The sequence below is a fragment of the Sciurus vulgaris genome (genome assembly GCF_902686455.1).
Source record: "Sciurus vulgaris genome assembly, chromosome: 19".
NCBI lineage: Eukaryota > Metazoa > Chordata > Mammalia > Rodentia > Sciuridae > Sciurus > Sciurus vulgaris.
The window spans coordinates 8,005,036-8,020,538 of NC_136480.1; the positions used below are offsets into that span (position 1 = coordinate 8,005,036).

At 49.1% G+C, this 15,503-nt stretch overlaps 1 protein-coding gene across 1 annotated transcript in view; it reads right to left on the bottom strand.

Moving 5' to 3' along the window:
* Positions 1 to 15,503, bottom strand: part of SLC6A1 (solute carrier family 6 member 1) — a 42,969-nt gene that overhangs the window by 16,982 nt on the left and 10,484 nt on the right. The window contains exons 2-3 of the mRNA XM_079122606.1: positions 1,589 to 1,644; positions 232 to 561 (exon numbers count right to left, since the gene is read on the bottom strand). Of these exons, the coding sequence (XP_078978732.1) occupies positions 232 to 469 (238 nt within the window). The 5' untranslated portion in view covers positions 470 to 561; positions 1,589 to 1,644. The remainder of the gene's footprint in view (positions 1 to 231; positions 562 to 1,588; positions 1,645 to 15,503) is intronic.

The window sequence follows — 15,503 nt, forward strand, 5'->3', positions numbered from 1 at the left end:
TAAAGCGCCCCAGGGTTCAATTCCAGGTACCAAAAAAAAAAAAAAAGAAAAAGAAAAAGAAAAATTAAGAGATGAACGTTTGATGTTGTAAACACAGGACAATTGTTCTTTGGGAATCTGTCAATAAAGGGGAAAAAAGGCTCCAGGGAGCCTTTCCCTCTAAGAATGCCTAAGCAGGGCCCTCTCTGGTAGGTCTAGTCCCAGCTGGGAGCTCACCAGGCCACCACCTACCCCCGCCATTTTTCCCGCACAGATAGGGGAACCTCCAGACGTTGCCCAGGCCGATGGCATAGCCCACGCAGGACATGAGGAAGTCGAAGCGGCCCTTCCATGTGTCCCGATCGGGAAGGTCCCCGGCCTTCTTCTGCACTTTCACCACCAGGGTTTTGGGCTTATCATTGGCCATGGGAGCCTCGCTGACTTCAGTGGAGATCTGCCCATCAGCCACCTTGCTGCCATTGGCGGCCATGTCTCGGAATCTGGACACAGGGGTCCTGGCGGATGGACGTGCGATGTCAGCCCCGGTCCACGTGGACAACAGCTTTGCGGCTGAAGGTTACTCTAGGTGGTTTTAAGCAAAGATAAGTAGTAAGGTCCTGGAGATTTCTTGCCCCCAAATAATGGTAACGACATTACCCCCAAATGAACTGGCAGCTGCAGCAGGGTCTCTCTGAGCCCTCTTCCTCCCGCCAGGCCCTGCTCCTGGAGTTTGCAAGGCAGGGCCAGGAGAGAGGTGGTGGAGGCGGGGTCGTGCCGGCCTGGCTCCGGCACAAGCTTCGACTCTGGCCACCTGTGTCATGTGCAACCCTCCCTTATAATCCTGCTCAGGAGAGAAACCCAAGGCCACCCAAACTTCCAAACAGAAATGTTTTACTATTAAGTGATTCTTATCTTTGCCTCCAAAGATGCATTTAGGAGGTTTGTACTCCCACAAGGCCATAACTGCTGTGATTCAGGGCAAGCGATGGAGGAGCTCCATAGGGAGGGGTCCTGGCTGCAGGCGGTGGGGAAGTGGTGGGGTCTCAAGGTTAGGAGCCCTGCTCACCATCCACTTTACCACTTCAGAGCTGTGTGACTTTGAGGAAACTTCTGAGCCTCTCTGTGCCCCACTCTCCTATCTTTCAAAATAAGGATGATAATAGTACATCCTTTGTTGGGTTGTAGAGAAGCCCTGAGTCTGTCTGCAAAAGGAGATTTTTACACTGGAAGCCCAGCCCCAGTCTCTCAACTGAGAAAGGATCACTGGTTTCGAGGACCTTCTTTCTTTAGCCCCTGGTCATCCCTGGGGTGTTCCAGCCAACTCTGCACCCTTCTCATTTCTTTAAATTCAGAGGCAGCATGGGGTAGAGGACAAGAGTACAAAACCAGACTCGGATCAGTCCTGAGTTCCAATCTCCCGTCTGCCTGACACCACTTAGTACTTCCACTCGATACTCCTAGTACATGCTTTTCTTGTTTGCTCTGAACCTCAGTTTCCCCACCTATCAAATGGGGTCACATCTCTTGGGCTAGCAGAGTTGTGGCGAAAAATGAGCTTTCAAGGCTGTGAGAGAGTCATCCCCCTGCCTGGCTAGGTGGTGGACATTACCTGATGGTTTTTTATGGTTGGTCAGCTCCAAAAAGGCTCCCTCGGCAGGAGAAAACCTGCAAAGCAGAGAAGAGGGGGAGGGGAGAGAGGGTGAAGACACAGGCAGGGCTGAGGGCAGCTCCAGGCAGAGGGTGGCAGGGGCACAAGAAGCTGCCAGAGGATCTGGGCTGTGCACATATCTGCAGAGTGTCCCCAGCCAGGGTGACCGCAGCTGGTTCATGCAGCACAGTGCTGGCCCATAGCGTGCCAGGAACATGCAGGAGGGGACCCACTGCCCTCAGGACAGCTGTGAGGGTGGGCTCAAGGGCATGTGAGGAAGACGTTCCATAATTTTATAAGAAGGAAAAGAGAAACCAGCAAGGGGGCTGCAGGTCCACAGGCCCCACTAGGAGTCAATGAATGCAGCTGACATTTTTCTTTTTTAATACATTAAAAGTTTAATCTAACTTTTTAATTTTTTTGTAATGGGGATTGAACTCAGAGTGATTAACCCCTGAACCACATCCCCAAATCCTTTTCATATTTTATTTAGAGACAGGATCTCCCTGCATTGCTTAGGACCTCGCTAAGTTGCTAAGGCTGGTCTCCAACTTTCAATCCTCCTGCCTTAGCCTCCAGAGCCACTGGGATTACAGGCGTGTGCCACCATGCCTGGCTTCAAGTTTAGTCTAGCTGATATTTTTTTCTGTCCTCCATCTGGATTTTGCAGAAAGGTTATACAAGACCATGTAAGAACATGGGGAAGAGCGTTACAGACTGAGAAAAGCAGATTTTGAAAACTTGTTTTCTTAATGATCCTGTTTTGTCCTCCCCTACTCCTGCACCAGATCTGTTCATTAAAACAAACAAACAAACAAACAAAACCACACTGGCAGAATATACCCAAAGATGTCAATAATGATTCATTTCTGAGTGATTTATTTTTCTTCTCTGAGCTTTTTTTTTTGTTTTTCTCTGATTTCTAGACTGTTTGAAACAAGTTGTTTTAATGAATAAAATCACAAAATAAACTTATGGAACCCTCAGGACCAACTGGAACATGTGGAGGAAGCACTGCCCTGTGGATTCTCAGATGTAGTTAAGCCAAAGCAATGTGTGCCATGGGCCCTGGGCCCTGCCCCAGATGGCCTCCTCCCCTTGGCTCCGCCCCGAAGGGGACCCCTAGTTTGCTGTGCACTCACCCTCTGGCCCTTCACATGCAGAACCCATTACAAGCACCACTGTTTCCTCCTAGGGTTCACGGAGACCCAGAGCACCTTCAGCCAATCCATACTGTACAGCCACCCCTGTATCTTGTCCTCAGGGATCGCTCACTCAGTCTGAGCTCCTCCATGGCCTGCAGACTTGTTTTGGACACCCATCTAGATCCTGGTCTGGGTATGGCCATGTCAGAGAGAGCCCTGGGCTCCACCAGGGCCCACCACCCATGCTCAAGAATAGCAGGAAGTAGGAGGCAGCCAATCCTGGGGTCCACCAAGGAGCCTTGAGATACGCAGGAGACAGCAGTCTCAGGAAAGGGGGAAAGGCAAAAGTGGAAACCTTCTGGGGAACAGGGTCATCCATGAATTGTCATAACCATGGTGCCCTTAACCGTTCCAACCATCTAGTCTTGTGAATTCCAGTGGCCATATTTGTTTCAATTGATCCAATCACCTCAGACCAGGGCTGGTCACCTGACTGAGGCTAGCCAATCAAATCCCTTCTCTGGGATTTTGGCATGTGATTAAGGAAGAGGCAGGCTCATGAGTGACTCTGGAACTCTGAGGCAGCCATCCTTGACCCATCAGAGTAGCAGAGAGAGTTGGTCAGCTGAAGAAGAAGAAAACAGAGATCAATGAAGAGACTCTTGAAAGCATTCTGGTGTGCAGCTCCAGGTTTCCTTGAGAATGGCTACATGCCTGCTCTTGGTTATACAAAACATCCCTCCTATGGGTCAAAAAGTCATATACTGGAAAGCTAATCCCCAGTGCAAAGTGCTGAGAGGTGGGACATTCAAGAGGTGATTATGTCACAGGGCAGGCAATGGATTAGGTCTTTATTTGTGAGAGTGGGTTTGTTATGAAAGCACTTTTAACCTTCTCTTGCTCTCGCTGTCCTGCCATGAGATGAAGCAGTAGGAAGGCTCTCTTCAGATGCTGGTCCCTCCATCTTGAACTTCCCATTCTCCAGAACCAGGAGACAAAACATTTCTGTTCATAATAAATGACCCAGTCTGTGGTACTTTATGATAGCAACATACAATGGACTGAGACCTCCCTCATGATCATACAGTACATTCCCCTCCTTGCTTACACTGGATTTTAGATTCCTGTTACCATCTCAAATCTCTGCCTGGTCCCTCTGGTCCACTGGCAAGTCCTGTTCATGAGTTCTTCTCAATACCCCCTCATGCCAAGCCCTGAGGGATCAGAGATGGCAACAGTTCTGAAGAGCTCCAGGTGAGGGGGACACACATGTGATCTCCAGAATATGGGGACATGTATTCGGATTCAGCCAAATGCCTATTACCCCGTAGCAAAAGCCACCCAACCATGCATGGTGTATTTCTTTTAGAAGATGCAGCATAAATGAAGATAGATGACATGAATCTCTGAACAAACACAACTGATACTTCTGTGAGGATTCAGGATTGAGAAGGCTCTTCCCCTTGCCTGGCAGCAGAGTTGCCTTGGTACTGAGCCAGGTGACTGAGCCTGGCTCCCTCCAGCACTTAGTAGTGCTGGGTTAGTTACTCCGCCTTGCTGATCCTCATCAGTAAAATGGGAGAATCATAATAACCACATCTCCCTCACAGGGACATAATGACTGAGTGATGTCACAAATGTGATGCATGTTAAGTTAAGGCCTGGCACCCTGTGGGTATTAGGAAATCTCAGCCATCAAATCTCATCAACGTCATTGTTATTGTTACCCTTGATCTATGGATGGGTGGTTCTCAAGCCAGCATGCCTTGCTTTCCAGAAGGCCGTGAGCAATTATAATAATAACAGCAACGAACATTGATTGAAGGCTTATTACTCAGCTCTCTCAACATTTTCAAAACCCCAATGGGAATCATTCTTTTAGTCCCCATGGGGAAACTAGTGAAGAAAAAACATCTCATCTCTTTGGGTAACTTTCTACCAATTCAGAAGGGTCCAGCTCATCACTGGGCTAGTCAGAAGTCAGGAGTGGTGCACTTGTGTGTTTGGTTAATAAAACAAAGAATGATTCTGTTTAAAGTTTGTTTTTTTTTAAAAAAAATATTGGGTCCATGGGAAGAAAATGACAAAAAGACCCTGCTAGTGAACAAACCCAGACCCCATACTTCTATCGAGGGGGTCCCAGGAAGTGCCAGGGCAGAGCTATTTGGGAATTTTAAATGCTGATTCTAGTTAATGTGTCACCTCCCTTTCTTATGAAAAACAGCAGGCAGAAAGCAGAGGTGTATGCGGGTTCATGTCACATCAAGGCAATGTCTTTCTAGAACATTCATTATCTCAGAGGCAGAAGAAACTTTTTTTTTCCTTTTTCTTCTTCTTCTTTTTTTTTTTTTTTTTTTTATGGTATCAGGGGATTGAACTCAGGGGTGCTTTACTACTAAGCCACATCCCCACCCTTTTTTATTTTTTATCTAGAGACAGGGTCTCACTCTGAGTTGCTTAGGGTCTTGCTAAGTTGCTGAGGCTGGCCTCCAACTTACAATCCTCCTGCCTTAGCCTCCCCAACTGCTGGGATTACAAGTGAGCATGGCTGCACCTGGCCAGAAGAAACCTCTTTGCAAGTTGTTACTTCCCTCTTCCCGAGACACAGCTCTGTGACTGGTGGCTCTTGGGGACAGTGTTGCAGGATGGCTCTGGGAGCCATATGAGTCTTTGATGTCCTTATCAGGGTGAGGTTGTGACCCTTCTTGCCTTCTTGACTTGCAGGTAAAGCAGTGGGAGGAACACCTCTTGCTTCCTTATGACTGGCACGCTCCCTAAGACCTGCTTGCAGAGTCTTTTGTTCTTTCTCATCAGGTGACAACCTTCTGAAGACCAAGAATCTGCCCACACATTCCTCCAGGTGTTTAATATACCACCATGGACTGAATTCCACCAAAGCAGCATTCGAAAGGACACTGTTAATATGAGACCATTAGTGACCAGTCCTCTGATCAGTCACCAACTCAGTCCCTCCTTCATTCATTCAACAGGTCCTCACTGGGCCCAGGGCTGAAATCAGAACAGTTTTAAAAGCGTTTTGTGTTCTGAGATACACCTAGGTTACCAGAGTTTACCTCAGCAAATCGATAGCTGCCAGCAGGAAGATTCATTCTGTGTGTATTTACTGAAGGCCTATTATGTGCAGGGAGCTGGTGGGGACATATAGGGCATAAGGATTAATAGGACAAGGTCCCTGCCTTTGACAATGTCATGGCCTCAAAGGGGAAATAATTCTGCAAAGAGCTTACCATAATATCCTGTGATTGATTTGCTGCAAGAAGTAAAAGAACAAGACAGTGTGGGTCTGGAAGGAGTTAACTGAGTCAGAGAAGGGGACTATTTGAGCTGGGTTTTGAAGGCTGAATAGGAGTTCATCCAGCTTCAGAAAGGGAAAGACACCCCAAGTGGATGGAAATGCATGACAAAGATGAGAAAGTGTGAAGCTCGGAAGCTCAGTTGGTGAGGGGCTTTGAATGCTGGCATAAGGATGGGCAGGGCCGAAAAAGTGATCAGATTAGGATTCTAAAAGAAGATCACTCAGGGGCCTCTGGGAAGGATGGAGTTAAAGAAAGCGAATAGAGTAGAGGAAGGGGATCAGGGCAAAGAAGGAGGTCCTGGGGAATGAAACTGACCAAATGATATCGTTACATTGTGTGCATGAACCAATACCTAACAAGGAATCCTACTGCTCTGTGTACTTGCACAATACGTTAAAAACATTTGAGGCCTGGGGTTGTGGCTCAGTGGTAGAGCGCTTGCCTAGCATGTGCGAGGCACTGGGTTTGATTCTCAGCACCACATAGAAATAAATGAATAAAATAAAGGTCCATCGACAACTAAAAAAATGTCATCCTTTCAGTATAAGTTTTTAAAGTGTTGTGGGGAGGGGCAAAAATAGATTTGAGCCAGGGAGGCAGTAAACATCCCCATGACACCTCATCTTTCCTCCGGGGCCTCTGTGACCAAGTCCTAAAGCCATTGACCAAAATGGGGGACCTAACCAAGCAGAAAGAATACCTCTGCCACTCCCTGAACAGGCGAGGCTTTGTGAGGGAAAGAAAACATGTGGAGTTTGGAAGACCCAGATCAGAAGTGGCAAAATGGGTCAAAATGGGCCCTTGGGCTTGTTTTTTTTTTTTTTTTTTTTTTTTTTTTTTTTTGACCAGAGCCAAAAAAAAAAAAAAATTCAGTTTGAATTAGGAACCAGAAATATGACACTCTGGGATACAGCAGAGAGGACAGCAAAACAGCAAGTGCAAAGGCCCTGAGGCAGGAGAAGGCTTGACATGTTTGAAAGACAGCATGGTCAAGGTGGCTGCAGTGCAGTGACAGAGGGAACAGATCTAGTCAGAGGCGGTGGGCCCGCAATGGAGTTAGGATTTTATTCTAAAGGGAATGGGAGATGTGACTTAGCTGGAGGAGTTACTCAGGCTGTTCAGAAGAGGCTGCAGAGGGGCAAGAATGGACACAGAGGGGCTCGTTCAGAGCTTTGGGCATGCAGGCAAGAGACCATGGAGACTTGGATGGTGGCAGCAGGGTAGAGGTACTGGGGAGTGGCCTGGGGTTCTCTTCCGGCTCCTAGACTTGCAGTCCTTGCTAGTGGGTTGGCTGTCAGCAGCCCAGCCCTGGGACAGATGGCAGGCCAGGGGAGGAGGGGACCGTATGGACAGTCTCTCTCTCTCTCTCTCTCTCTCTCTCTCTCTCTCTGTCCCATTGCATCAGAGGGACAGACGACTGCATGGGGTGGGGGAACCTAGGCAGAGACTGAAGGGTCAAGGCCTGGGACTCAGGGCTGCCATTGTCCCAGGCCAGGACTGGGCCATGGAGCCCGAGGAGCAGCGGAAGAGGGGGGAGGGGTGGGGTGGAGTGGGGGAGGGGGTGCAGCCTGGGCGAAGAGCCCCCACTGCCTCCCGCTTCCCTTTCGCTCCCGTTCTGTAATTACAGAAATTACAGAGGCTTGCTTCAGACTGCAATCGCTCCACTTGCCTTTATTTCTTTTTGAAATGCGGCGGTTCAAGGGAAAAAAAAATTTAATATTGGGTCTGGCTTCACGCCAAGTGGAAACATAATGGAGCCTATTCTCCCCTTTGGGGGAAAAATGCTTGGCTCGATCCGCGGCACGAGGCTTCATTGAGCATCTGTTGTGTACTCAGACCCGCGCCAGCTCCTATCAAGGGAGAAGAGCTAGCATGTATTGAGTGCCTATTGTGTGCACCGCACGTCACAGATGCTTTATCAACTGGGCCTCGTGCAGCTCTGCGAACCGAGAGCTGCTTCACTGGTCCCACAGATAAGAAACTGAGGCTGCCAAGCTGCAGCTATCCTGAAGGAGTCTCATCTGGTCTAGCAATTCTCTTCTGGCTTGCTAGCCCAAGTGTGGTTCTCTAAGGGACAAGGACAGCAGCCGTGCCCCCTGGGGGAACCTATCAGGAATGAAGAACCTTAGGTTCTTATCCCAGATCTATTGGTGGTTCGGGTCCCCACAGCAGGCTCTGGCTGTGAGATGGGATGACCCAGAGTATTTCCCGGGGCTTGGCTCCTGTCTGTCAGCACGGGCTGATATTTAGCTTGCATGATATCAGTTTCCTTTTCTGCAAACGTGGTCCTTGGAACTTTGCATAATAGCCAGTAGAATCGGAAGCAAGATAATGCCTGGGAAGGGGCTGGCCAGCGTGCAGAGCCTGGCTCACAGGAAGTGCCAAAAAAAAAAAAAAAAGGCAGCTCGGGCTGCCATTCAAAGAACTGAATGGCCGTGCAAGCGCTTTGTGGTAGAAAAACCGTGTGCAAGGCTGGGGGCCAATTAACAGCTGAAGATCAGCTGCAGAAGGTTTGAGAGAGGGTTGAAGTGTGGCCTGGGTGGCCCTCTATCACTGTGCCCTGCAGGGCAGGGAGGGCTCCGTGGAGAAGGACAAGGGGCAGCTGGAGACAGTCTCCAATGCTAGTGTCTGAACATGGCCTCAGAAGTCAGCTAGGAGTGGGCTGGGATACAGACTTCAGGAAAGACAGCTGGTGGTCAAGATGGGAGGCCCCGCTCTGGGACCCATGTGTAACGGGACCCAAGCAGCTTCCTTCCTGTCCAGACTTGTTCCATGCCACACTGAGGCACCTGGTCTACATCAGCAGTTTACAAGTGAACAAAAATGCTCAGAGAGGGCTAGCGACTGACTCAAGGTCACACAGCAAAAGAATAGCTTGATCCTTCCAGACACCCAACTTCGTGCCCCACTCCCAGTCCACTGCATGCTCTTACTCAAGGGATGAAGGAAAGACACTCCACAACTCTTGGCAAGGCTGAGCTGCCTGGACCCACCTGAGAGGTAACTGTAGACCTAGGTGCATTTCTTACTCTTATATGCAGGATGTTAGCTCTTCATAGCACTTCACTGTGACTTGCAAGTAATTCATCTTTTTTTTTCCTCAAGAATTTTGTTCCCCTCTCAATGGGATCAACAGAATCCACTTCATACAGTGTGTGAATTTTCTAGCACCAAGCCTAACCCAGTAAGCACTGAATACACAGAAGCGAAAACAATCATTACTCTCCCATTTTGCAGATGATATGAGGTTCAGAGAGGCCACATGACTGCCCAAGGTCACTCAGGACTCAGAGTCTGGTGGATCTGCTTACCCAGCACCTGCCTCCTAGACCCTGCTTTTGTGAATTCTCTGAAACCATTAGACTATGTGACCTTGTGATCTAGCTGAGGCTACCCAGTGGGACCAAAGCAGCAGGGCCATGAGAGTGTGGCTTGCTGGGCTCCACCACCTGGGGACAGATGGGGAAACTGAGGCTCCAGCTCTTCCCATCCACTCTCAGCTTCTGACAGCCTGGAGGTTTGGCTTTTCTAGGACACCTCCAAAAGCACAATATAGGAGAAGCTGCGGGCTCCCCCACCCCAACACCCCAGGGCAGAAACATCACCTTTCCAATCCTGATGCCTGGCGGCCCCATCCACAACTGCAGGAAAACCCAGGGCCCTCTTTCTTCTGCAGCTGCATCCAGATGAGAATTCCTCTCATTTTCATCAACAATGATGAACCAAATGGAAGAGCTCAGAGGACCCCAGAGGAGGACATGCCAACATGACAGGCCCGCCCCCCTCAAAATGCGTCAAGTCTGTTAACTTGCTATTATCAATGCACCCCCACTTTAGTGATGGGTAAACCGAGGCACAGAGAGATTAAAGCGACTTGCCAAAGGCCTCCAAAGGAAAAGATAGGAGCAACAAGACTTGAATCCAGCTGGGCGCGGTGGCCCATGCCTGTCAGCCCAGTGGGTTGCGAGGCTGAGGCAGGAGGATTGAGAGTTCAAAGCCAGCCTCAGCAATGACGAGGTGCTAAGCAACCCAGTGAGACCCTGGCTCTAAATAAAACACAAAATGGGGCCAGGGTGTGGCTCAGTCATCCAGTGCCCCTCAGTTCAATCCCTGGTACCAAAAAATAAAATAAAAAGACTTGGACCCAGGCAATTAGGCTGCTGTTTGTATTGCTCTAATGGGGGGCTCTGCAGGCACCCCACCTTTGGTGTGTGCAAAAGTGACCCAACCACAGCAGGAGGCTTCCTCCAGGACAAACTCTGCAAGGACAAATCTTGCTGGTTTTCTTTTTAAAGTCAGTCTTCCTTCCTTCCTTCCTTGGTACTAGGAATTGAACCTGGGGTGCCCAACCACTGAACCACATCCCTAGTAAATGTTTTTTTAAAAAAATTTTAGTTGTCAATAAGTAAATTTTATTTACTTATATGCGGTGCTGAGTATTGAACCCAGGCCTCGCACATGCCAGGCAAGTGCTCTACCACTGAGCCACAACTCCAGTCCCTGGCCCTTTATTTTATTTTCTATTTTGAGACAGTGTCTCACTAAGTTGCTTAGGGTCTCACTAAATTACTAAAGCTGGCCTCCAACCTGTAATCCTCCTGCCTCAGCCTCCCAAGTCACTGGGATTACAGACATGCACCACTATGCCCTGCTGCTCTTAAGAAAACCAAGGGGCTGTTGGCATTCATGCCTCAGAAATATGGCTCCAAAAAGGCTCTCTCGTTTTTGTCAGACAAACCATGCAGGTGTCAGAGGAGTCTCTGTGAGGCCACCTGAGATTCTGGCCTAGCAGGCTGGGGCACCAGAGGCTCTGGTAAGCATCTCACAGGAGCCAGCTTATCCTGGGGGTAATGCTCCCCTCCTGGAGACCCCAGCTCTTCTTTGACTGCAGGCCTATGCCTTGTAACAGCAGGACCCAGTCTTAAAGGCATTTCTGTGGGAAGAAGGCTTCTCTGGGGCTGAGCTGGGAGGATCTTGAGATCCTGGAGCCCCACACACAGGAGTCTGAATCCTCACCTTACACCTTAGCTGTGTGGCCTTACATCAGTGCCTTGCCCTCCCTGTGCCTTGGTTGCCTTCTGTGTGCAAGCAGAGGAGCTGAACTCTGACCTCTAGCACCTCTTCTGGTCTCATCCTCTTTGTCTCACTCAGACCACCCACGGCTTACTAGCGTCTGTGCTGGCCCCTGAGTGTCTCAATGCCAGGCAGTCCCTCATCACGTCGTGGCAATTTTCAATTCCATCCAACCTGCCTGGACTGTGCACCTCCAGGGAGTCAGGTCCCACTGCTCTTGGGACAGCGGGAAGAGGGACCCCTGACAAGCACCATCTAAGTACTTCCCCAGGGCTCAGAGGAGAGGAGGTGAGCTGGAACCTCTAACAGGCCAGGGTTCTCTCGAAATGCTTCATGTCCATTAACTTGCTATTATCAGTACAGCCCCTTTGTAGTGATGGGTAAACCAAGGCACATAATCAGAGCTGGAAAAGTTGCTCTGGAATCCTCACTCTTAGCCACAAAACCTTACCTGCCTCTGATCCATGCCAGGCAGAGGGAATAGATGCAAATACCTGACGTATCTAGAGACAGCAAGGACCCAGGTATGGCTGGCCAGACTCTGGGGCGATTGAGGGAGCAGGCCTGGAGCTCTAAAGAGCAGTGAATGCCGGGGGGTCAAGGGGCGGCATTCAATCCTGTGTTGAGAATGAGATGACGTCATAAGTTCACCACGTGTTTGACTGGTTGGGTGCATTTCATGGCTGACTGCATTTCTTTCCCAACCATGTGGCACAGAAGAAGAAACTGAGGTGGAAAGCAAGCTGCCCTTGGTCCCCGATCCACAGGGGAAGCTTGATTGCAAGGTCCTTGCTCCTCACACGTTCTTTCCCTGGGACCGAGCGCTGGTGCGATGCCTATTTGGCAAGGCCACCTGTCAGCTGTGGGAAAGGGAGGCAGGGAGGTGGGATGGGAGGAGGCTGTGGTAACAGAGCTGGGAGATGGGAGGAGGAAGACCTGGTCGCTCCACATGCCTCAGCGTCCATTTTGACTACTAACTCTCTTCGGTCTCGGCTCCCCCGCTATCCTGTCACCTCTGCACATACCGGACTGGGTGTTGGCACCGACTGGGTGTCATCCCCCATGGGAGCGCTCGCAGTGCTAGATACATGCGCGCCTTCCTGAGTTCCGCCCCAGGGGGCCAAGGTATTGTGGTCTCCAAAACGGGTGTGCTACTAAGCGTGTAATGACAGGTCCTCGGGAAATGAAACGAAAATTGCAACTGGTGGCATCAACTGATTCTCGTGGAGCAAACAGTCCCACCTGGACTGATTCAAGATGCTAAAGTGAGGTCCTAGCGTTGGAAGGAGACGCGATCTTTGGCTTCTGATGCGAGTCTTCTTGCGCGGTGAGGTGAGTTCTCTGCGAGTATCCGGAGTCCTCTGGTTTTGTACTGATCATTTCCTGTAAGGAGGGCCCGGGAGGACAGACGCCTCCTCGGCTGGCCTTGGGTCCTGCGCTGCAGCCCTCCAGGGTGCCGGCCAGGAAGCCCCGCTGTCAAACTGACCATCAGCATCCTGGGATCAGACAGGAGGCATCTGGAGGTGTCAGGCCAGAGCCAACATCCAGGATGGATGTGGAGGAGGAAGGAGTGGGAAAGGGTGGGAGACAGAGGAGGCCGGCATGGGAGGAGGAGGCCAGGGGAAGAGGCTGGGGAGAAGGAAGACTGGAGGAGGAAAAAGGCTGGGGAGGGAATGAGACCCAGGGAAAGCAAAGGAGAGGAGGGGCAGATGGCCATGCTTTCCATTTCCTGTCTGCTGTACAATCTTCCTAAGAACCGGGAGGCAGGGAGCCCACATTTTTTTTTTCTTTTATTTGTACGGGGCACTCGACCACTGAGCCATGTCCCCAGTCCTATTTGGTATTTTATTTACAGATAGGGTCTCACTGAGTTGCTAGCATCTCTCTTTTGCTGAACCTGGTTTTGAACTCTCGATCCTCCTGCCTCAGCCTCCCAAGTGGCTGGGCTGACAGGTGTGCGTCCTTGCCACCGATGGAGCACAGGTTTTAGCAGCAATAAGTCTGAGGTTGGTAGAAGCCAAGGTCACAAGCAATGAGGAGCTGGGATTCCAACCCAAGCTGCAAGGCGCCTGTCAGCATCTTCCCTTTTGTTGGTTGAATGGGGTTTGTGGGGACCAGCCCCTCAGTCTCCACCTTCCTTGCAGACGTGGGCCTCTCCAAACCAGCTCAGGCATCTATTGAGGACAAACCCTGTGCTGGGCCCACCAGGACCACAGGGGAATGGGTGGAGGGTCCCGGCTTCTGCACCCACTTGGTCCTGTTCAAGGTTCCTTCTTCCTTGCCTTCCTGTAGCTGGTGCCAGCTTCCCAGGGGACTCTGGTTCCTGGGAATGCCTTAGAGCTCACCCAGCCAGAAAGGATTCATTCAGATCAGGAAATACGAGAGACCTAAGGACCACCTGTCATTCTTCTACATGGCTCTTTGCCTCGTAAAACACACTTGTAAGAGTCCCCTGGGGCTTAAGAACCTTTCGTTCCTGTTCAAGATCTGCCTGAAACGCTCTGGAGGGCATTATGATAAAGGCCCTTTAAGAACTCAAGTTTGGGAAAAATAAAAAATAATACTGCCAGGGCTGGTCGAACTAAATGCTGACCTTTAATAAGTCACATGCAGAAATGCATATGTAATGCACGTCACTGAGATGGCCCAAATAGAGGGTTGTCTCAGCAACACAGAGTGGCACACTAGTAACAGAGGCACACCAGGGACAGAGCTCTGGGATTTTTTTGTTTTGTTTTGTTTTTTAATGGTTCTGGGGCTTGAATACAGGGACTCTGTACCACTGAGCTACATCCCCAGCTCTTTTTATTTTTATTTTTTTAAATTTTGAGACAGGGTCTCGATAAGTTCTGGAGGCTAGCCTCGAACTCGAGATTCTCCTGCCTCAGCCTCCTGAGTCACTGGGATTCAAGGGGTACACCACTGCACCTGGAAGCTATGGGGTTCTTTAGCAAGAATCTACACCTGGAACCTCATTTTCTCTTCCCACAACTCTGCAGGCTTTCTCAGCCCATTCTGCAAAAGAACTCCTGAAGCCCCAGAGATATACTCCTTGGAACAGCATCGCACAAGGTCACTCTAAGAGCCAACAGGGATCTAGAACCAGCAGCCTTTGGGCCAAATGTGTTGCAGTTGAGTGGTTATCTGCTTTGAATTTTAAAATGAGAATTTGCATGCTTTGGAGAGGAGCGTGAGTATTTTCCTGTTCGTTCCAAGCTCGGCCATGACTATCATCTTGCCCCTGACCTCCCTCCTCATTTGCATGACCTGCCTGGCTCTCAATGTCAGATGGCCAGTTTGCAATCCTAACATTTTGGGCACTGTCTTAATCACTTAAGAAAGCACTTTCTCTAGAAGGTAGAAGAGGGGCAGGCAACGATAGTGTGACCCCTTTCCTGGGGGCAGGTCAATCTTCCTAAACGTGAAGTTTGTGAAGCATATTCAGTGTTACACTTTTAATATTTGGAAAACAACAAATCCTACTGTTCTTTTCACAAGGGCTCAGTTGGATTTTAAAGAAAACGTCTGAGAGAGACACTGCTGTGGAGTGTTTTGCAAGGATGAGGGGGCTGTGAATTTTCAGGGTTGAAGGGCCACTCACATTCCAGCGTTCAAAATATTTTCCCACAAGACAAAACTGGTTTTAATTTTATAAGACTCAAAGGCATGCTTACTTTCACCAGTGCATCTGTTCCTGATTTCTTCACTTAGGTTTGAAAAGGAAAAAATTTTTACAGTATGTATCCCTTCTTTACGTAAAAGCAAAAACACTTAGGTGGCAAGAATCAGCTAAAGTAGACCAAATTACGCTATGTGCAGGCACGAGCAGATCACAACACATTCCAATGTCACATATAACTATAATGCACCAGTTGAAAAATAAATAAATAGAAGACCAATAGAGTCGAGGAAGGAGATCAGGGGAGGAAGGAGGGGGGAATACTGTGGATTGAAATGGAGAAAACTATGCTATATGCATTTATGAATATGTCAAAATAAACCCCACTACAATGTATAACTTCAATGCTCTAAAAAGCTTTCTTAAAAATTAAAGAAAGGAGGAAGAAACAGAGACATGACGAGTCAATTGAATGAGTTTAAGCTAAAGAAGAAGAAAGGAATTAAGAATAAGCTATGGAGGGGCTGGGATCATGGCTGAGTGGTAGAGCACTTGCCTTGCATGTGTGAGGCACTGGGTTCGATTCTCAGCACCACATAAAACGAATAAAATAAAATAAAGGTATTGTGTTCATCTACAACTAAAAACAATTTTAAAAAGAATAAGGCATGGAAAGAAATACAATGTAACTTTTATTAATAATACTTAAAAATACTGATTTG